The sequence below is a fragment of the Pithys albifrons genome, chromosome 11 (genome assembly GCF_047495875.1).
Source record: "Pithys albifrons albifrons isolate INPA30051 chromosome 11, PitAlb_v1, whole genome shotgun sequence".
In the NCBI taxonomy this organism is placed as follows: domain Eukaryota; kingdom Metazoa; phylum Chordata; class Aves; order Passeriformes; family Thamnophilidae; genus Pithys; species Pithys albifrons.
In genome coordinates this window covers 25,413,580-25,435,302 of record NC_092468.1, presented here as the reverse complement: position 1 = coordinate 25,435,302, position 21,723 = coordinate 25,413,580, and the positions used below count along the sequence as shown (strand labels likewise).

General features: G+C 48.9%; 1 protein-coding gene across 1 annotated transcript in view; it reads left to right on the top strand.

Moving 5' to 3' along the window:
• Positions 1-21,723, top strand: part of RSRC1 (arginine and serine rich coiled-coil 1) — a 107,881-nt gene that overhangs the window by 46,757 nt on the left and 39,401 nt on the right. Inside the window, exon 6 of the mRNA XM_071566013.1 lies at positions 10,005-10,041. Coding sequence (XP_071422114.1) covers positions 10,005-10,041 — 37 coding nt within the window. The remainder of the gene's footprint in view (positions 1-10,004; positions 10,042-21,723) is intronic.

The following is a 21,723-nucleotide window of genomic DNA, read 5'->3' as shown; positions in this document are numbered from 1 at the left end:
CTAATAACAGGCTTGTATTTTGTGAAGTCAGAGGCCATTGGAGGTGCTGAAGGAGGAAAGAACAAATAAACAAGGGGCAAACCTGCTGGGGATGGTTGTCTAGAGCTGCTGTGCAATTAGTGGAGAGTTAATTGCTCTTGGAATCCAGGGAACTTGTGGCCTTGGGAGACACTCTCAGGAATGAGCTGTTCCTGCAGTCTCCACGTGGCTGGTTTAGGTACAAACCCACTGAGACTTGGCCCAAGTGGGGCAGATTTTTGGGGCAGATCTGAAGGTCCTTATTCTCGAGTATTGGAATGTTCTGATCCAGATGCACTTCAGTTTCTGCCCCTTGTTACTCTGAGTGTTTCGGGGTGGTTTGGCAGCCCTTGGGCTTTGGTGCCCACGTTTGGTGCCCAGCCCTGAGTGCTGGAGAAGCAAAGCTGGAGCTGCTGGGGGTGGGACCCCTCAGTGGTCCTGCAGATCTCCTCTTCCTGAGCTCCACTTTGCTGGAATTAGTTTGATTTGAGGCTTTCCCTCCCTTTTTCTTTACTTTTTCAGCACTTTCAGGTGGGTTTTCTCACTGTCTGTTAGGCCTGGGTTTGGTCAGACGAGTTTGAGACTTGCAATGAATTATAATTTTTATTTAATTTTGTTGAAATATTCTTTCTTTCTTTTTATTTGTGGCCAAGGAACTCCTTTCCTCTCGAGCCTGAACAACTTGAGCTCCAGCTTTGGAGATTGTATTGATTTCTCCTGCAACACAGCCCAAGGTGGAAGTTCTTAGGAGGAGATACAACTTCCTTACTGGAAGTTAGACTGGACTTCCTGGAATGAGTGTTTTACACAAGCCAAGAGACTTCCAAAGGTTTTCTCTAGGGCTGCGTTGAGTTGTGATGCAAAATAAGTGTTTGATTGGGAAAGAAAGCCTGAAACTCAAATCTGTGTGAACTCTGAGGTAGTTGAGGAGACAGAGATTAAATATCATGAGATTGAGTAGATCTTTTCAGCAGGAGAAATGAAAACCTGTCTGACATTTCAGCATCTTTTAAACATGTAGAGCCAATTCCAAGTGTCCTTCAGGGGCAGAAATTCAGGCCAGAAGAGAGAAGGCTGAGGAGTGAGAGTAGAGTGGCCAAACCCACCTGCAGGGCACAGAGGGGCACAGGGAGGCACTTACAGGGTGGATTTTCCACCTCCCAGTGCTGAGCCCATGAGGTCAGTGGGCTGGAACTGGCCCGAGTGCCGTCCCGGGGGCTGGAACTGGCCCGAGTGCCGTCCCGGGGGCTGGAACTGGCCCGAGTGCCGTCCCGGGGGCTGGAACTGGCCCGAGTGCCGTCCCGGGGGCTGGAACTGGCCCGAGTGCCGTCCCGGGGGCTGGAACTGGCCCGAGTGCCGTCCCGGGGGCTGGAACTGGCCCGAGTGCCGTCCCGGGGGCTGGAACTGGCCCGAGTGCCGTCCCGGGGGCTGGAACTGGCCCGAGTGCCGTCCCGGGGGCTGGAACTGCAGCCAGGTGGGACTCTGTGGGGCTCAGCCAAGCTGATCATGGTCCCCAATGAGCTGGACATCTCTTGATGTCAAACACAAACTTGGACTTACCTGTCCTTAGTGTTTGGCTTTAAAATGGGTGTGTGTGGGACACCCTGGCCCTTCACCTGAGCTCTGAAATGAATCAGTGGTTGGTTTCTTGTTCCTTTTTTGATCTGTGTTTATTTTCCAGCAGCACCAGGGTCCTGCTGGCTGGAGATGGAGCAGCTCCATCCCAGAGTCCTCCTGTCCCACCTGAGCCCTGACCTGCTTTGGGAACTCCTTCACTCCCTTCCCATTCATTTCAGTTCCAGGGAAAACATCTTCAGTTCCAAGGGAAACATCTTCTGCTCCTTCAAGGACCTTCCAAGCTCTTTCAAGGTCCTCCCAAAGTGTGTGAACTTGTAATTGATTTTTATTTTATATTCTTTATTTTCAGGAAGCATGGACAGTAGGGCAGCAAAGGCAACTGTGTTTTAGTGCTGCTTAGATAAAGACATACCAGGTTTGGTTTGTTACTGTGTTTTGTTTTTTTTTTTTTTTTTAATTATAAGAACATCTCTGTGTGTAGAACCTTTGAAGAAACTTGTGAAGTGCAAAGAACAAAACCAGAGCTGATAAATTCTGATGTTTTGATTCCCCTGAAAAGAACTCCTTAATTTAAAGGAGTATTTTCCTGAGGGGCAGGTGTTTGGCTGAGTTGTAGTGTTGGGTTAGAAAGACAACCCAAAATCTCAGTTCTGCAAATGGAAGTGGTGGGTGAGGTGGGTCCCTGAGCTTGAGGAAGGTGATTTTTGCTGGTTGAAAACTGAATTAAAAGTGTGTGCAGTTTTATTTGTGGGTAGCAGAGCTGAGGCTGGACAAGCTGAGCTCAGTCCAGGTGTTTAATACAGAGATTAACTTTGTTCTGGGACTGAGCTCTGGGGGTTAAAAAAAGAAAAATTAAAAAGATTTAGTGGTTTGTTTGCAAAGTTCATGTGGGAGCTTTAAATTGCCACAGTGGAATCATTAAGGTTGGAAAAGACCTCCAAGATCATCAAGTCCAACCTCTACATATGAATATTCAGTAACAGAATGAGCATCTGTCCAGTGGAACCAAAGGTTGTGCCTCCCAACAGGAATTCTGAGCAAAGAGCCAGGGCAGGAAGAGGTTTATTCACAGAGATCAGTACAAAGTTGGCTGCCAGCAGAGAAATTTTAAATCAAATTTATAATAAAGCTCTAGAAGATTTTCTCTTTTTGGGAAGAATTCACAGCCCAAAGGCTTTAAAAAGAAGTGCAGATAATTAATCCAGAGCAAGTGGAGGTTGCCTTGTTTGCAGGGCAGAGTGGCTTTCATTGGTAACTGTGTTTTTATTGAATGTTTAATGAGGAACTGGGGCATGTTTCCCTAAGAAGAATTTTCTTGAGCATTTCTGTTTTGTGGCCAGTTTTTGGTGAATTTAGCCCGAGATGGAGCTGCTGGAACAGGGACTTGTCTCAGTGTGGGATGAGGGATTTGCCAAAGATTATTCCAGAACTTGGTTAATGTGCAGAGATGGTTCAAAACCCCCCAAAGTAACCCCAAAGTAACCAGGCTGGAGGTTTCCTTGTGGGGTTTTTTATCACCAGACTGAGGGCCTGAAGGAACAGAGGAAGTGAATGGCCACCAATGGCTCCAAATATCTCATTTTGCCTCCGAGCAAGTGCCGGCAGATAAATGCCCATAAAGGGATTTCTTCCTTAAGCCCCATGGATTTTTTTTTTCTCTTTTTTGCAACTTTTTGTGTGAGTTAGAAATGAAACCCATTCATCCAGTGCCCCAAAGAAGGGCCTTATTGAATGGCATAACAGTGTAATGTAGCATTGAAGGCAGGATTGAAAGTGATTATCTTGTTAACTCTTGACAGTTCCCGCCAGCTTGCAATGGAACTGGCAGGCTTGATTTGCAAATGAATTAGGGCTTTTTCATTTGCTGCCAGCATCATCTTTTTATATTCTGATATGACAGATGCTATGTTCCAGCCTTTTGTTTCTCCCCACTTTCCTGCTTGCACACCAAAGACAAAAGATTACGATAGTCATTTTATTTGCATCTTTTCTCTGGGAGTTTATTCTTTGTCTGGAAGTTTTTAAGCTCTGGGTTTTTTTTTTTCTCTTGAAGAATAGTATTGTTCCTGCAGAATAACATTTCATTAGGTTAAGTACAGTAGTAATTGGGTGAATGAGGGGGATTTAGAAGCTTTCAGAAAATGGAAAATTGATTGTAGTCAAATTGTTTTAGTGCTTAGAACATTTAGATTTGCTCCCTGCCTTCCCCTGCAGTGACTGTTCCTCAGCACCGCGAGCAGGGCGAGATCTCCCGGCTCCAACCTTCATCCTCCCGGTATGCAAATGGCAATCCACGTGTAATTAGTGCCAGGCCGAGGCTGTGTTTGTATTCCAGAGCCATCCCAGCCCAGATGGAAGGTGCTGCCTATGGTAATGACTGGGCACCCTCTCTGTGTTCCTCATTAACCTGCAACACTCGCTCCGAGCCCGCCGAGTTTCCCTGGGCTGGTGCTCCCACCACTGCAGCTTCCTGGGCTGGGCTTGGTGTCCAGCCCAGCCTCGTGGGCACTGCCAGGGCTGGGCTTTGCTTTCCTAAGCTGGGGGCTGCCTTGGGGCTAATTAGCAACACTTTGAGCGCCGCTCGTGGCCGTCCTGGAAATGTCCCTTCATTGTCACCTACAGGGCGTGTTTGCATTGAGTGTCTCCCAAATCATGGTACAGGAAAGGTAAAGCAGGCCCAGGGTGGCTGATCTAGTTAAGGCTGAGACAGGGACATCCCAAAGCCTGAGCTTAATGAGGTGTGTTTGCTGGGAGTGCAAACAGGGCTGACAAGGTTCAGCTCCGTGTGAAGGGAACCCTGAGCAGGGGGACAAAACCCACCCAACCCAACCCTCTCCATGTCTGAGAACTCCAGGGAAAATCCAGGAGAAAAACCAACCCAACCCTCTCCATGCCTGAGAACTCCAAGGAAAATCCAGGAGAAAAACCAACCCAACCCTCTCCATGTCTGAGAACTCCAAGGAAAATCCAGGAGAAAAACCAACCCAACCCTCTCCATGCCTGAGAACTCCAAGGAAAATCCAGGAGAAAAACCAACCCAACCCTCTCCATGCCTGAGAACTCCAAGGAAAATCCAGGAGAAAATCAACCCAACCCTCTCCATGTCTGAGAACTCCAGGGAAAATCCAGGAGAAAACCAACCCAACCCTCTCCATGCCTGAGAACTCCAAGGAAAATCCAGGAGAAAAACCAACCCAACCCCTTTCCATGTCTGAGAACTCCAAGGAAAATTTGGGAATGAAACCCACCCAACTCAATGCCTCTCCATGTCTGAGAACTCCAAGGAAAATTTGGGAATGAAACCCACCCAACTCAATGCCTCTCCATGCCTGAGAACTCCAAGGAAAATTTGGGAATGAAACCCACCCAACTCAATGCCTCTCCATGCCTGAGAACTCCAAGGAAAATTTGGGAATGAAACCCACCCAACTCAATGCCTCTCCATGCCTGAGAACTCTGTTTGGAAATCCTGATTCTGTCATGGCTGTGTTTTGGTCCCTTCTCTGTTTAATTTCAGTATTTATTTCAACTGTGTGAAATCTGGGCTTTTACTCTGTCAGCCAGGGTTATATATAAATATATATTTCCCCCTCTTGAATATTTGATAAGGTCTCTTGGGTTGTGCTTTTCCTTCTCTCTTGGATAGCATATTATGGAAATTGTTTCACCTTGTGTCCTGTTTGAAGTCCCTGGTTTTAGCATGATTCAATTTACCTTTTATTATATTCCACTGAGTTCCCCACCACTTCCAAGTTATTCCAGTGTGTTTGTGCATGGGGTGACTTCTGCTTTTCTTCCTGCTTTTCTAAGTGCCCTTGTGCTCTCCTGGAGTCTTTAGAGCATTTAAATGTATTAGTTATTGGCCACTTCTCTGACTGGTTTCCCTGAGTGGAGTGAAGGATCCCCTGAGCCAACAGCACCAGCTGTGGAGCTTCTCCAGGATCACTCCCTGATAGGAAGTAAGAGCAGAACAACATTCCAGTGGTTTTGGAAGATCTGGTGGATGCTGTTCCTGGCAGGGGGTGGGATTGCCCAGCCCTTTGCTGCTCTCCAGGAGCTGGTTGTGCAGAAGAGGTTCAAAAATACAGATCTGGGACCAGAAATGCTGAGGTGTTGCCTTGGCCCTCAGGGGTCGGAGGGATGATCTTGCCATGGGTTGGAAATGGGAAATTTCCACGTCCTGAGAGGTTCTGGTGGTTCTGTTTGCTGGGATTATTCAGAAGTTTGGAGTGCTGACAGTGCCACTGGATTGAGGGGTGGAACAAATTCCTCCTCTGAGCTGAGTGAGATGAGTTTTGGTTTATTTACCTTTCTCTGCCTCCAACACCGAGTGCAGGAGGAGGGGAAGGGGCCAGGCCATCCAGGGACTCTGTGCCCTGGGCTGGTGATCACAGTAGGGTTGGATCAAGACATGGTGGATTCTCACTCAGTGCCACATCCACAGAATCACAGAATCATAGAATGGATTGGGTTGGAAAAGCCCTCTGAGATCATCAGGTCCAACCCTTGGTCCAACTCCAGTCCCTTTACCAGATCATGGCACTCAGTGCCACGGCCAAGCTCAGTTGAAAAACCTCCAGGGATGGGGAATCCACCCCCTGTCTGGGCAGCCCATTCCAATCCCTGAGCACTCTCTCTGCAAAGAGTTTTTTCTGATCTCCAGCAAGGTGAGCCTGAGCTGTGGCCACAGTTCTGACTGTGCCTGAGAGAGCAAATGGAACAGGGCATTGATGGGAGTCACTGTAATGTCATATAAATAATTGTGTGATTTATAATACAGATCATATGATTGTTTGGTATTTAGTAATTGCTCAATAATTGCTGTGCCAGGGCTGTTGGGGGGCTCAGTGCCCCCAGCTGGGCAGGGTTTGCCCTGGCAGTGCCCGAGGTTTGCCCAGGGGGAGCTCAGCCCTTCCCTGCCCTCCTGCCTAATGTGCTCCTTATGGATGTTCCAGCAGTGCATTTCCTGCGTCAGGGCCTTGTGTTACACCAATATTCCTGTCTGGGCTGCCTCAACTACAAATTGGCTCAACAGCCAGTGACACTTTTTCAATATTATTACATTAAACCAAGTGGATTTTGATTGATAACCTAATATTCAACTAATGCAAAGCATCAATCATGGCAAGTATATTAATTATTTAATATTGCAGTCTAATTCAGGAATCGATGTGCTGCAGGAGGGGAGGGAAACTGGCTGTTCCCACCAGGCTGAAGGCAGGGGATGATTAAAAAGACCCCCCAAACCTGCTGTACTTGTGTGGTGGTTCGATACGAATCTTTATTCATTTGCCAATAATCCCGTCGCATTTTCCACTTCAGGACCTTTTTTATCAGTTTTGAGGCCTCTAATTGAATTAGGGCTGTTCTCAGCACAGGGCAGGGGGAGCTGCACAAAAATTGATGGCAGGGTTGGGGCAGGATGTGACCTGGGAGCTCCTCCCAGAAATCCAGCCCTGCATCCTCCCCCAGAAATCCATCCCTGAGTCCTCCCCCCGAGATCCATCCCTGCGTCCTCCCCCAGAAATCCATCCCTGCATCCTCCCCCAGAGATCCATCCCTGCGTCCTCCCCCAGAAATCCATCCCTGCATCCTCCCCCAGAGATCCATCCCTGCGTCCTCCCCCAGAAATCCAGTCCTGCGTCCTCCCCCAGAAATCCAGCCCTGCGTCCTCCCCCAGAAATCCATCCCTGCGTCCTCCCCCAGAAATCCATCCCTGCGTCCTCCCCCAGAAATCCATCCCTGCGTCCTCCCCCAGAAATCCAGCCCTGCATCCTCCCCCAGAAATCCATCCCTGCATTCTCTCCCAGCAATCCAGCCCTGCATCCTCTCCCAGCGATCCATCCCTGCGTCCTGTCCCAGCGATCCATCCCTGCGTCCTCCCCCAGAAATCCAGCCCTGCGTCCTCCCCCAGAGATCCATCCCTGCATCCTCCCCCAGAAATCCAGCCCTGCGTCCTCTCCCAGCGATCCATCCCTGCGTCCTCTCCCAGAAATCTATCCCTGCGTCCTCCCACAGAAATCCAGCCCTGCGTCCTCCCCCAGAAATCCAGCCCTGCGTCCTCCCCTAGAAATCCAGCCCCGCGTCCTCCCCCAGAAATCCAGCCCTGCGTCCTCCCCTAGAAATCCAGCCCCGCGTCCTCCCCCAGCGATCCAGCCCCGCGTCCTGTCCCAGCGATCCAGCCCCGCGTCCTCCCCCAGAGATCCATCCCCGCGTCCTCCCCCAGCGATCCAGCCCCGCGTCCTCCCCCAGCGATCCAGCCCCGCGTCCTCCCCCAGCGATCCAGCCCCGCGTCCTCCCCCAGAGATCCAGCCCCGCGTCCTGTCCCAGAGATCCAGCCCCGCGTCCTGTCCCAGAGATCCAGCCCCGCGTCCTGTCCCAGCGATCCAGCCCCGCGTCCTGTCCCAGCGATCCAGTCCCGCGTCCTCCCCCGGCGATCCAGCCCCGCGTCCTGTCCCAGCGATCCAGCCCCGCGTCCTGTCCCAGCGATCCAGCCCCGCGTCCTGTCCCAGCGATCCAGCCCTGAAGGGTCTTTCAGCTCCTGAAAAACAGATCATGGAATCCCAGACTGGTTTGGATGGAAGGACCTCAAAGAAATGTGTGTGGGGAAAAAACTGGGATGTGTGGGGGAAATAACAGGGATATGTGGAACCAGTGGGCAGTGAAGGGATGGGGCTCACTTCTTGGAAAGTGAAAAAATTGGATTTTCAATCCTCTCCTGAGCCTCTTAGGAAGCAGCAAAGGGGGGAGGGCATGAGGAGGTGGGCAGAGATGTAGGAGATATTGGTTGTGGACAACAAATGAAGGGACTGGGTTGGATTTGTCCAAAGGAAATGGAAAGAGAGTTCAGTTTGGTCAAAAAGGAAAAAAAAAACAACATGGAATTCGGGAGTGGTTTGGGTTGGAGGGACCTCAAAGCCCACCCAGTGCCACCCCTGCCCTGGGCAGGGACACCTCCCACCAGCCCTGGCTGCTCCAAGCCCTGTCCAACCTGGCCTGGGACACTCCCAGGGCTGGGGCAGCCACAGCTTCTCTGGGCACCTGTGCCAGGGCCTGCCCACCCTCCCAGACAGGAATTCCTTCCCAATATCCATCCAAATCTTCCCTTCTTCAGCTTAAAGCCATTCCCTTGTCCTGTCCCTCCATCCCAAGTCCCTCCCCAGCTCTCTTGGAGCCCCTTTAGACTCTGGAAAGGTCTCCCTGGAGCTTCTCTTCTCCAGGCTGAAGATGTGGGAGACAATTTCTGTTTCAATATTGTATGGCTGAGAATAAGAAATTCTTCTTTCAGAATTCAAACTAACTGTGTAAGGAAAGGGCATCTTTTTTCTCTCCCTTCATTAATGATGTTTAAATAGCAAAAACCTTCACAGCACATTTTTGGAAAGCTCTATGAAATTATGAGTAAAATCTTGCTGCAAACAGTTTAAATACATCCCAACAAGGTGGGAAATGTGTCATTGCACAGCTTTGGTCAGTGAAACGTCATCCCTTTGGCCCCTTTTGGGTGTAAATTCCCACTGTGCCTCTCCCAACCTGTCCCTGGGGCTGGAGGGGGCAGAGCCTGGACTGGCACCCTGGGCTGTCCTGGCAGAGCCCACTGGGGTGGAAAATTACTGGAAAATTCATATTCTGAATACATTTTGCACTGTATAGTTCACTCCCTGGGTCCTGACACCCCCCTGGGTGGTTTCTCCTTGTGGTCCAGCCTGTCCTCCCCAGGAGGGGGTGGCTTTGGAGGTTGGTGGGACCTGGAGCTGCTGGAAATGGAAACCAGCCCTTGTTCTGTTCTTTGAGCTTTGGAGGCTCCTAATTTGCTTTCAGCCTCTTTTCCCAGAGCAGGATGTGTTAAGGCTGAATTTTCCCTCTGAATTGTTGCTTTTCAATGGTTTGCCTTTGACATTTGGTCCATTCTTTTTGCAGGTGCCCTTTTGCAACGTTGCTGTTCATTTTCTGCCTGTACAGTGGGATTTTTTCCAGCTGTCAGGAACCAAAGGCAACGTCCCAGCATTGCTGCCACCACCCCAGAGTTAATCCACAATTCATTCACTCCCTCACCTTGTACACAGGCCCAGGATTTTATTATTCCAGCAGCCACCAAATGTGGGGTTGGGAAACAGCACCAGGCCCTGTCCTGGGGGGTTATTTCCAGTATAAATGGTGGGAATTATATTAAAAATGTTAATTTTAAATGTGTGTCCTGCTGCAGTTTGTAGCAATTTCAGGGCAGGTAATGTTGGAGGGTTTATATAATTAAGATAATCAATATTTTTAGGCATTACAAGTCAATATATTTACTAAAACTGTTTCCTACTGGAGTAATTGCACAGCTTTGCCATTCCCCAAGTAAACATAAATTGTTGCAGACAAGGGTTTAGCAACTCTTTAGAACTTCTGTTCTTCTGTTGCAGGGACTCTGGAAACATCAAAGCTGGATTAGAACATCTGGTAAGTTTTAATTTTCTCTTGAACATTTGCATCATCTTTGATATCTGCATTCCAAATGAACACTTTTGAATGAGCTTTGAATACCTTGAATTGAGAAAGTCAACCATTTCCCAGAGGGTCAGCCTACTGTTATTATGTGAAGGCACTCACATTTTCATTTATCTCCCCATTTCAAGGGAATTTTAATTTTTTTTAAATTACTTTTTTTTGATGTAGAGATGAAATGAACAGCACTACAATCCTTGGATTGATGATTGCCTTCATTATAAACAAAAATTGTTTGGTGTTGGATTTTTGGCATATCCTGATCTGAAAACAACAAACTTGTGATTAAAAAAAATAAAAAAAAGAGAGAGACAGAGACACAATCAAATATTCCATGCATAAATATGGTGTGGTTTAGGCATTTGGAGGCTTTGAAAGGAGTGCACAGCTTTGTGTTTTCTCTTGTCTTTGCTTTATGAATAATGGATCGACTCCAATTCCATTCAGAGCTGCAGCAGAAAATAATAATTGAGGTGCAAAATATTTTTGGGTTAAGTAAACATATTAAAGCAAGTGGTGGCAAACCAGGCTGAGCATTAAAACTCCTCAGCTGATCAAACCTGGGGAAATACAATGTTGGCACGAGGCAGGAGGTGCTGCAGCCTCGGGTGGGTTCATTTAACCAGGTTATTAAATCCCATTAGACTGGAATATCACTGTTAATGGCGTGGCTGTCTCAGGCCATCCTGAGAGGTGGTTAATTCCTCTTTAATTTTATCATGGAATACCTAAACAATCTGTCCTGTTCCATCCTGCCTTTGAAACCAAACCCTGGCCCTGTGTCGTGTGAGCTTGGGGAAAATGGGAAAGGCTCTGGGTGCTTCCTGTGTGGGAATCACCTGGGAAACAGGATTTGTGGGAGCTTGGGTGCCCACAGCCCCTTGGGAGTGCCAGTGGGATGAGAGGGAGGGATGTCCTGGCAGAGGTTCCCTTTGTGGTGGTGGGACAGGAAATGTTCTGTTGCCACTGGTGGTTGAATCAGTGAATGGAGTTTTTCGGAGAACTTGGAAAATTCATCTTGTTTGCTGCTTCCAGGGGTGTCTCACATGGGAAAACTCATCTTGTTTGCTGCTTCCAGGGGTGTCTCACATGGGAAAACTCATCTTGTTTGCTGCTTCCAGGGGTGTCTCACATGCCACTGGAATCTCTTAAAGAAATTTTGGAAGCATGTCATTGCTCTGCTGGTGTCAGGGAGTTGTAATCCCACAGGTTCCTGGGATTTTCCTTGTGCATTCCCAAGTGCTGTGCCCTGACAGATGGCCATGGCTGGGACTTGTTCCTGAGGCAGCAAGTATGGAATCATAGAATCCCAGGATGGTTTGGATTGGAAGGACCTCAAAGCCCACCCAGTGCCACCCCTGCCATGGGCAGGGACATCTCCCACCAGCCCAGGGTGCTCCAAGCCCTGTCCAACCTGGCCTGGGACACTCCCAGGGCTGGGGCAGCCACAGCTGCTCTGGGCACCTGTGCCAGGGCCTGCCCACCCTCCCAGACAGGAATTCCTTCCCAATATCCTATCCATCCCTGCCCTCTGGCAGTGGGAAGCCATTCCCTGTGTCCTGGCCCTCCATCCCTTGTCCCCAGTCCCTCTCCAGCTCTCCTGGAGCCCCTTCAGGCACTGGAAGGGGCTCTCAGGTCCCTCTAGACCCTTCCCTTCTCCAGATGACCCCTCCCAGCTCTCCCAGCCTGTCCCAGAGCAGAGGGATCCAGCCCTGGGGCATTTCCAGTGTCCCCTCCAGACTCATTTCAACAGATCAACATCTTTCATCTGATCCACCAAAAAATCCCCAAAACCTCAACCAAAACAAGCCACTCCTTTGTGAACTGTCAATATTTTACTGAGTCACTTCTTTATAAAGTGTTAATGTTTATTTGGCAGCTTTTTCATGCAGTTTGGTGTCGGTGTCACCTCTCCCTGATGGTCACTGGCTCAGGTTCCAGTTTGTGGTGGTCACAGCTCAGTGATCCATGGATGGCCCTGGACAGGGATGTCTGGGAGAGTCCTTGGCTTTTAATGAGCTGTGTAACCAAGCAGCCAATTATTTGTGCTCACAAACAATTAATTAACACTCTTAATATGAATAATTGTGTTTATCTTGCTATCCTGGCAGAATTCCATGCTGGTCAATTATATTCTGCAGGTTTGAATTGTGTCTCATTGTGGCAGTGTCAGGGGCAGGGATGGTTGGGGTTCCCCTGCTGAAATTGTATTGTTTGAAAACAAGCTCTTGCACAACATTTCTGTAATAAAAGACATTCTTTCTCACATATCCTAATGAGTAAACCTGAGAGAATTCCCTTAGGAAAAGCACTGTGGTGTTCTTGAGGAATTAGACTTTCCATGCCCTTTGGTTTCTGACCAAATTCTGACCAGTTCCCTCCTGGGTGAGAGCCCTGAGGAGGCACCTCTGGGTTTGGTGCAGGGGGTGTGGGGCACCCTGGGGAGGAGCAGGGGGTGCTGGTGGGAGCAGTGGTGGCAGCTTAGCATGGAATTTGGGGATTTTCCAAGGAAAACAGGGTGCTCTGTGGAGCCTCCCCACTCTGGGACAGGAGAGCCACATGGGCATGGATGGATCCAAATGGATTGTCTGAACTTCATAACTTTCTTTTCCTCTCATTTGGGCAGTGGGATCAAAATATCACAAATCCCAGACTGGGTTGGGTTGGAAAGGACCTTAAAGCCCATCTCATTCCACCCCTGGCATGGGCAGGGACACCTCCCATAGCCCAGGTTGCTCCAGCCTGGCCTTGACACCCCTGTGGTGGGGCCAGAACCTTCATCGTGGAGCTCCCTCAGGGAGGAGTTGTGCAGAAAGTCTTCTAGAGGGGAAATTATCCTGGAATAGAGATGTACAAGGGAAATCCTTTTCTGTCATGGGATTAGAGGAAGGGAGACAGTGCTGGGAGGTGCTGGTGGGATCAGAACCCTTGGAGAATTCAATCTGTAACCTGTGATGTCACAAGAAATGCTGATGCTTTGATGTCTTTCCTAATTCCAGTCACCCAGACCTCATTTTGGCATATGCAGAGAGTGAAGGCCTTTTACTCATGAGCTGCTTTGCTTATGTGGACTCCTCAGTCATTAGTTTGGTGCCTGGTGAGGTGAACCTTCAGCTGGAATCTTCAGCTGGAATCTTCTTGATGCCTCATAAAAGGAGGTGGATACACAGGAGATTCCTTTTGGAGTGGGAGGTGTGACAGCACAACCCCTGCCCAGCTCTTCCTGTTAGGATAATTATGATTATGGTAATTATGATTATAACAATAAGTCACCTTTGGGAAGTTTTAAAAAAAATTAAGAAGTTGTAGAAATAAGCAGGTTGGGGCCCTCTCATAAAATAATGTTAAATTTTAGTTATGCAGACAAATTATGTGCAGCTCATTAACATTTAACTCTTACTATTTAGAGTATCAGTATTTGTATTTTTGTGGGGTTTTATCTCACTGTTGTTGCATTGAGCCCAGTTGGTGACCAGTCTAATGATTCCACGGCGCTCGTTAGGCAGTGCCCTAATTGGGGTGCCCTCTGATTCCATGGGGCTCATTAAGCGATGCCCTAATTGGGGTGCCCTCTAATGACTCAACAGGGCTCGTTAGGCCGTGCCCTAATTGGGGTGCCCATGATTGCCGATCCCTGGCAGTGCCCTATATGGGGTGTCCTCTGGTGATTCCAAGGGGCTCGTTAGGTGATGCCCTAATTGGGGTGCCCATGATTGCTGTGCTTGCCCAGCGGTGCCCTAATTGGGGTGCCCTCTAATGATTCCCTGGGACTCATTAAGCCATGCCCTAATTGGGGTGCCCGCGATTGCCAATCCCTGGCAATGCCCTAATTGGTGTGCCCTCTCATGATTCAACAGGGCTCGTTAGGCCATGCCCTAATTGGGGTGCCTGTGATTGCCGATCCCTAGTGATGCCCTAATTGTGGTGCCCTCCAATGATTCCCTGGGGCTCGTTAGGCTGTGCCCTAATTGTGGTGCCCTCCAATGATTCCCTGGGGTTCGTTAGGCCGTGCCCTAATTGTGGTGCCCTCCAATGATTCCCTGGGGTTCGTTAGGCTGTGCCCTAATTGTGGTGCCCTCCAATGATTCCCTGGGGTTCGTTAGGCCGTGCCCTAATTGTGGTGCCCTCCAATGATTCCATAGGGCTCTTTAGGCCATGCCCTAATTGTGGTGCCCCCGATTCCCATGCTTGCCCAGTGGTGCCCTAATTGTGGTGCCCTCCAATGATTCCCTGGGGTTCGTTAGGCCGTGCCCTAATTGGGGTGCCCTCCAATGATTCCATAGCGCTCGTTAGGCCATGCCCTAATTGGGGTGCCCTCCAATGATTCCCTGGGGCTCATTAGGCCATGCCCTAATTGTGGTGCCCCCGATTCCCACGCTTGCCCAGCAATGCCCTAATTGGGGTGCCCTCTGATGATTCCATAGCGCTCGTTAGGCCATGCCCTAATTGGGGTGCCCTCCAATGATTCCCTGGGGCTCATTAGGCCATGCCCTAATTGTGGTGCCCCCGATTCCCACGCTCGCCCAGCAATGCCCTAATTGTGGTGCCCTCCAATGATTCCCTGGGGCTCATTAGGCCATGCCCTAATTGTGGTGCCCTCCAATGATTCCCTGGGGCTCATTACGCCGTGCCCTAATTCTGGTGCCCTCTAAAGATTCCCTGGGGCTCGTTAGGCCGTGCCCTAATTGTGGTGCCCTCCAATGATTCCCTGGGGTTCGTTAGGCCGTGCCCTAATTGGGGTGCCCTCCAATGATTCCATAGGGCTCATTAGGCCATGCCCTAATTGTGGTGCCCTCCAATGATTCCCTGGGGCTCGTTAGGCCGTGCCCTAATTGGGGTGCCCTCCAATGATTCCCTGGGGCTCATTAGGCCATGCCCTAATTGTGGTACCCCCGATTCCCACGCTCGCCCAGCAATGCCCTAATTGTGGTGCCCTCCAATGATTCCCTGGGGCTCATTAGGCCATGCCCTAATTGTGGTGCCCTCCAATGATTCCCTGGGGCTCATTACGCCGTACCCTAATTGTGGTGCCCTCTAAAGATTCCCTGGGGCTCGTTAGGCCGTGCCCTAATTGTGGTGCCCTCTGATGATTCCCTGGGGTTTGTTAGGCCGTGCCCTAATTGGGGTGCCCTCCAATGATTCCATAGGGCTCATTAGGCCATGCCCTAATTGTGGTGCCCTCTGATGATTCCCCGGGGCTTGTTAGGCTGTGCCCTAATTGGGGTGCCCTCCAATGATTCCATAGGGCTCGTTAGGCCATGCCCTAATTGTGGTGCCCTCTGATGATTCCCTGGGGCTCGTTAGGCCATGCCCTAATTGAGGTGCCCCCAATTCCCACGCTCGCTTAGTGGTGCCCTAATTGTAATGCCCTCCAATGATTCCATAGGGCTCGTTAGGCTGTGCCCTAATTGTGGTGCCCTCCAATGATTCCCTGGGGCTCGTTAGGCCGTGCCCTAATTGTGGTGCCCTCCAATGATTCCCTGGGGCTCATTAGGCCGTGCCCTAATTGTGGTACCCCCGATTCCCACGCTCGCCCAGCAATGCCCTAATTGTGGTGCCCTCCAATGATTCCCTGGGGCTCATTACGCCGTGCCCTAATTGTGGTGCCCTCTAAAGATTCCCTGAGGCTCGTTAGGCTGTGCCCTAATTGTAGTGCCCTCCAATGATTCCCTGGGGCTCGTTAGGCCATGCCCTAATTGGGGTGCCCTCCAATGATTCCATAGGGCTCATTAGGCCATGCCCTAATTGTGGTACCCCCGATTCCCGCGCTCGCCCAGCGGTGCCCTAATTGTAGTGCCCTCCGATGATTCCCTGGGGCTCATTAGGCCATGCCCTAATTGTGGTACCCCCGATTCCCACGCTCGCTTAGTGGTGCCCTAATTGTGGTGCCCTCCAATGATTCCCTGGGGCTCATTAGGCCATGCCCTAATTGTGGTACCCCCAATTCCCACGCTCGCTTAGTGGTGCCCTAATTGGGGTGTCCTCCAATGATTCCCTGGGGTTCGTTAGGCCGTGCCCTAATTGTGGTGCCCTCCAATGATTCCATAGGGCTCATTAGGCCATGCCCTAATTGTGGTACCCCCGATTCCCGCGCTCGCCCAGCAATGCCCTAATTGTGGTGCCCTCCAATGATTCCCTGGGGCTCATTAGGCCATGCCCTAATTGTGGTGCCCTCCAATGATTCCCTGGGGCTCATTAGGCCATGCCCTAATTGTGGTGCCCTCCAATGATTCCATAGGGCTCATTAGGCCATGCCCTAATTGTGGTGCCCCCGATTCCCACGCTCGCCCAGCGGTGCCCGCAGGCCCCGTCCCGTGGCACGGGCAGCGAACCAACCAAAGCAATCCTGCATTAATTGGGCATCGCTGCCAGTCCGAGCGGTGCCAGCGGCCCATCCATCAGCGGGGCAGCCGCTCTGCCCGCGCAGCTCCATCTTAACGCTCCCCGTGCACGTCAAGGGCACGGAGGAAATTAAATCGGAAAGTGCAGCTAGACCTAAGCAGACATTATCTCCTGGTGATTGCGGCTTTGATAGGTACTGCAGTGAATTTCATTTTCGCCGAGCACTGGGAGATGAGCGAGCCACCAGATTTGCTCATTTTTCTTGCCCGTGATTTATGTGAGCCGAGTATAAAAGTTTTTATGTGCGCGCAGTTTGCGGGAGATGAGAGGGAAATGAATGCGCCGGGTTTCCATCTCGGCCCCGCGCGACTGTCAGCGCGGCCCCGAATGGGGCCATCATTATTCAGCCTTGTTTACATTCAAAATATGTAATGAAATCTGTTCAGAATAATGAGGGAAATAAAAGTTTCGAAAATTGTAAAGGTCATGAAGTTTGAGAAATGATGCGATGCTCCCAAAATAACATTTAGGCAATATAAATTACATTATTATGCACCAACTCTGCCTTATAGAGACATGAAGATAAAGTGCTTTCGACTAGTAAAATGCTGTTAGTGCTCTCTGAAGTATGAGAATGTGTAAAATGTTTCTGATTTCATATTCTGGTTTTGTGCATATTGTGGAAAAACATATAAAGGAACTTTATGGAGGGCAGTGGCTGCCTCAGCAGCCCCGAGTTCAGCGGCATTTCCTGGGAGGGCTTTCTCCAACAAACCACCACTTGGGCTAAGTGGAGTTAATTATTAATCCAATTATGGAGACCACCAGCAAGTTCATCCTTTTGGGTGGGTCTTTCACCTCTTCTTTTGGGGATTTTGTGTGAAGGTCTTCGAGGTGGGTGTATTTTATTGCATATCTTGGGGATGGAGCAGCACAACGCTGGAATGAGACATAAATTCACCCAACTCCCCGTGGTCTAAAATCCCCATCTCCTCACCCTGATTTCATGCAGCTTCTCCTCAAAATAATTATGTTTTCCCCTCCATATCTTATGTTGTATTTATTTGTCAAAAGAAACAGCCAAAAGAAGGGAACACAAGGAATTTTTTTTAAAAGTTAAACTGAATTTTTTTAAGAAGTCAGGAAAGGAGGTGAGTTGATCGTGGAGTGTCAGAGCAAAGAGAAGAGGCACTATTTGATTCCAAGGGAATGATCTTGATCAAGCTCAGATTAATTCCTGTGTAATTAGGCCTGATTTGGGGTAGAACATCAGGATGTTTTTAACTGGCTGCTAATTTAGAGGTCATGGTGGTGATACTGGAAATGCTTCTCATTTTCAAAATGGTTTTTTACTCTCATTTTTCTACTACTGCATTTCAGTCCAGAGGTTCCAAAGGGAATGTGATTCCCCTTTTTCTGAAATATTTCAATGTATTTAGAGCAGATTGTGGGAGAAACTCAAGCAGGAATTCAGGGCTGAGCTGCTGAATCCCCTTTTCCTGTGGTTGTGCTCCTGAATTCCCAACCAGTCCAGGGGCTGCAGAAGAGTTTCCAGTGTGTTAATTAAACATTTTGATCTACCCCCAAATGTATCTGATCCTGGTTTAATGGACACCCACACAACTTAGTGGTAGCATAACATACCAGAAATATAAAATGATAAAAGAGAAATGAAACCCCTCATTTAGAAGCTGAATATCAATAGCCCTGTAATTTTTTAAGCAGTAGGAATTGTTGCTGCCTCTGACTGTGGATCCCACTCACCCTGCAGTGCTTGGACTCGGCTCAAATTCAGCTCAGAGATTTGGAATCCCAATAATTTTCAGAAATATGTTAAAAGAAAACCTGAATTTATGGGATAATGACCAGATAAAGATGTTGATGCAAAAAACTCTCTGTTCTATCCCCCCTATATCAGCACTCTGGATTTGGGGGAATTGTTCCTCTATTCCCATGCAAATGTCAGTCTCACAGATGATATTCCAGGCCACAAGGAGATAAATGGGTGGGTGTGGATTTTCCTGCCTTCAGTGTGTCTGGATCCAACATTATCTCCATTCCCTCCCTTATTAAGGAGCTCATGCAGAGTTTATGACCCTGTAGGTCGAACATTTCCAGTAATTTTTCCTTTTTAAAGACCTGGGTTAATTTATTTTTCAATCTTATTTACAGCTCTCTATTTCTGCTGCCTGGTTAATCCAGTTTTCTCTATCCACTCCCAGTGGATATCCCTTTTCCTCAATAATTTTCACTGAAATTAATCCATTATGTTTCCTGGTCCTTCTAAACCAGCACTTGCTGCACAAACTGATTTGCATCCCAAAATCCACTCCTTGTGGTGGAGTTTTCTGCCCCAGCCTTTGGTTTTGTTGCACCAATCCCATTTGTGGTTCTTCAGGTGCTGGGTTGGGTTTGGTCCCTCTCAGGTGGGATTTCCCCCACCCTATGCAGGACTCCCAGCTCTGTGTCTCTGGGAGAATCCAAATCCAGGATTCCAGCTGCACATCCAAGGATTTCCATGGCAGGTTTGGTCCCTCTCAGGTGGGATTTTCCCCCACACTGTCTCTGGGAAGGTCCAAATCCAGGATTCCAGTTACACATCCAAGGATTTCCATGGCAGGTTTGGTCCCTCTCTAGTGGGATTTTCCCCCACTCTGTCTCTGGGAAGGTCCAACTCCGTGATTCCAGTTACACATCCAAGGATTTCCATGCCAGGTTTGGTCCCTCTCAGGTGGGATTTCCCCCACCCTATGTCTCTGGGAGAATCCAAATCCAGGATTTGAGTTGTACATCCAAGGATTTCCATGTCAGGTTTGGTCCCACTCTAGTGAGATTTCCCCCCACTCTGTGTCTCTCGGAGAATCCAAATCCAGGATTCCAGTTGCCCATCCAAGGATTTCCATGCCAGGTTTGGTCCCTCTCAGGTGGGATTTCCCCCCGCCCTGTGCAGGACTCCCAGCTCTGTGTCTCTGGGAGAGTCCAAATCCAGGATTCCAGTTGCCCATCCAAGGATTTCCATGCCGAGTTGTGTCCTGGGTGAGGCAGGCCCAGGGTTTGGGCACTGCTGTGCCCCTGAGCCTCAGCCCAGTGCCAGGGGCTGGGTGGCTTTGAGGACCATCCCAGGGTTCTGCCCTTGGATCCCAACTCTGGCTGCTCATCCCACTGCATTTCCAGCTTTCAGGCACAATTCCCTGCTGTGTTTCAGCACTGAGCTCTTCAGCAGCTTTGGAGCTGGGACTGTGTATTCTGCCAAATATTGGCACTGGGCTCTGAATTTTAAAGACTGGCCCCCACCAGTCCGTTTTTTCCCTCCCTTTGCTTCCCAGTTTGGATAAACCAGGAACCCCAGAGGAGGAAAAGGACTCCAGGGAAGTTTTCCAGACCCTTCTCTCGAGGTACAGATCCTTTTTCCTGGTTCTGGCTGGAGGAGCAACATTCCATAACCAGGTTTTCTCCTCCTGGTGAAGTTTGTGCCATCATTAGTCATATTTTCTGTGGCCTTTACATCCTTTCAAGAGAAATTGGGCTTTTTCTCTCCCCTATTTTTTGCTAATTATTTCCCTTTCCTAATCACTCCCTCACTGATGCTGCTGCTTTATTTATAAGGGAGTACCAAACCCATCAGTGCCTTCCATGGACAGATAGGACCATTATTCCACATTTTATGTGATTTTTCTCCACATTTAATTCAGGTATAACACACTGTGATTTTTCTGTATGTCTGACAACATTTGAAATGGACATTTTTGATGTGCTCCATTCACTTCCAAGCTGTAATGGAATATTCTGGGAATTTGGGTTAAACTGAGGGTAGAATGTATTGAGGGGAGGTCCATGAAATGTATGAAATTCATGGGAAAGGGAGTGGGGAGTTTTTTGAGCTTAAAATGTTTTCTGTTCCTCCTCAGGCTATTTAATGGAAGAAAAGCTCAGGGATTCTGCAATTAAAAATTATTTTGCTTATTAATTTCTGTGGTTGTTTGCTGAGCTTCTTGGGGCTGTAAATAATAGCCCGAGGATTCCTCAGGGTTTCTTCCCTCTTCTTTCCTCCTCTGGTGCAGTTTAAATGTCATTTTGGCAGGTTGGGTTTGAGGGGCTGAGCTCCTCCTGCAGCTCCAGCAGAGCATCTGGGCAGTGGGAAAACCAAATTCCTGATGGTCCTGGGAAGGAGGAAAACCAGGAAAAACCTCCTTTGTGAAGTGAGCAGAGTCAGGGCCACCTCCTGCTGGGTTTGTTTTCCCAGTTTATACATTTACACAGTTCCTCAGGTGTTGGGTTTTTGGGAACAGGTGGATCTGTATCCACTCAGGACACTCATCCTGTACCTGAGTGTTGTTACTGATTAATTGGATCAGAGGAAAAACTCCAGCTCAGACATAAATATCATTTTGCCATCCAATCTTTTCAGCTGATTTATGGCTGAAAATGTAGAGGTTTAATTCAAATAGTGCCAGATGTGCTTATTATATTTCTGTGTTATTAATTCATCTTGTGAATTCTTCCCTGGGATTTTATTTTGATGTGTTTAATGTGAAAAATGCTCCTCTGTCAGTTTGGAATTTGCCACCTCAAAGGCTTTTGGAAGGAAAAGGTGATGATTGCAAGTTCTCAATCTCCTCTGGTTTTATTTTGATTTTAATATTTCATTATGTCCTCTCATACAATTAAGTTCTTTATTTTCAGTTTCTTTGGTAATTAGTTTTTTAATCAGCTGATGAGGAATAAATGCCTGGAAAGGAATCCAACATTGCTGTGGTACAGAAACCTGTCACACAATCTTGTCCATAATTTGATCCACCTCATTTCAAAGCTTCTTTGTTGCTCTTTCCCTGTCGAGACAGATTTGCTGCAGGTGGGATGTGAATATTCAGGGAAGGCAGACCCTGACTTAGAGAATGAGTTAAAATGGAATTCCAGGGCTTTGTCCCCTAGGGTGGATGGTGGTCCCTCCTGCCCTGTCTGTCCCTGACACCCCAAGGTGTCCCTTTGGCTCTTCCTGGGGAGGCCAGGCTGGCTTTTCCCTGCACTGGGTGTTTTTTGGGAATGCAGTGGGGCAGGGAATTCTCCCCCTTGGGCACTCCCTGTGCCCAGGCACTTTGGATGTGGGTAAAATGGGTCACTAAAGCTGCTTGAAACCCCTGAGGCCATTTTCCCATGTGCTTGTTGGGAATTTTGGGAGCTCCCAGGCTGGTGGGCACCTCCAGCAGCTGCCACTGGACACACTCAGTTCTGGGAGGTTTTGGCTCTTGAGTTCTTTCCCTTCTGTGCTGTGCTCAAGACCACAGGGAGAGGACA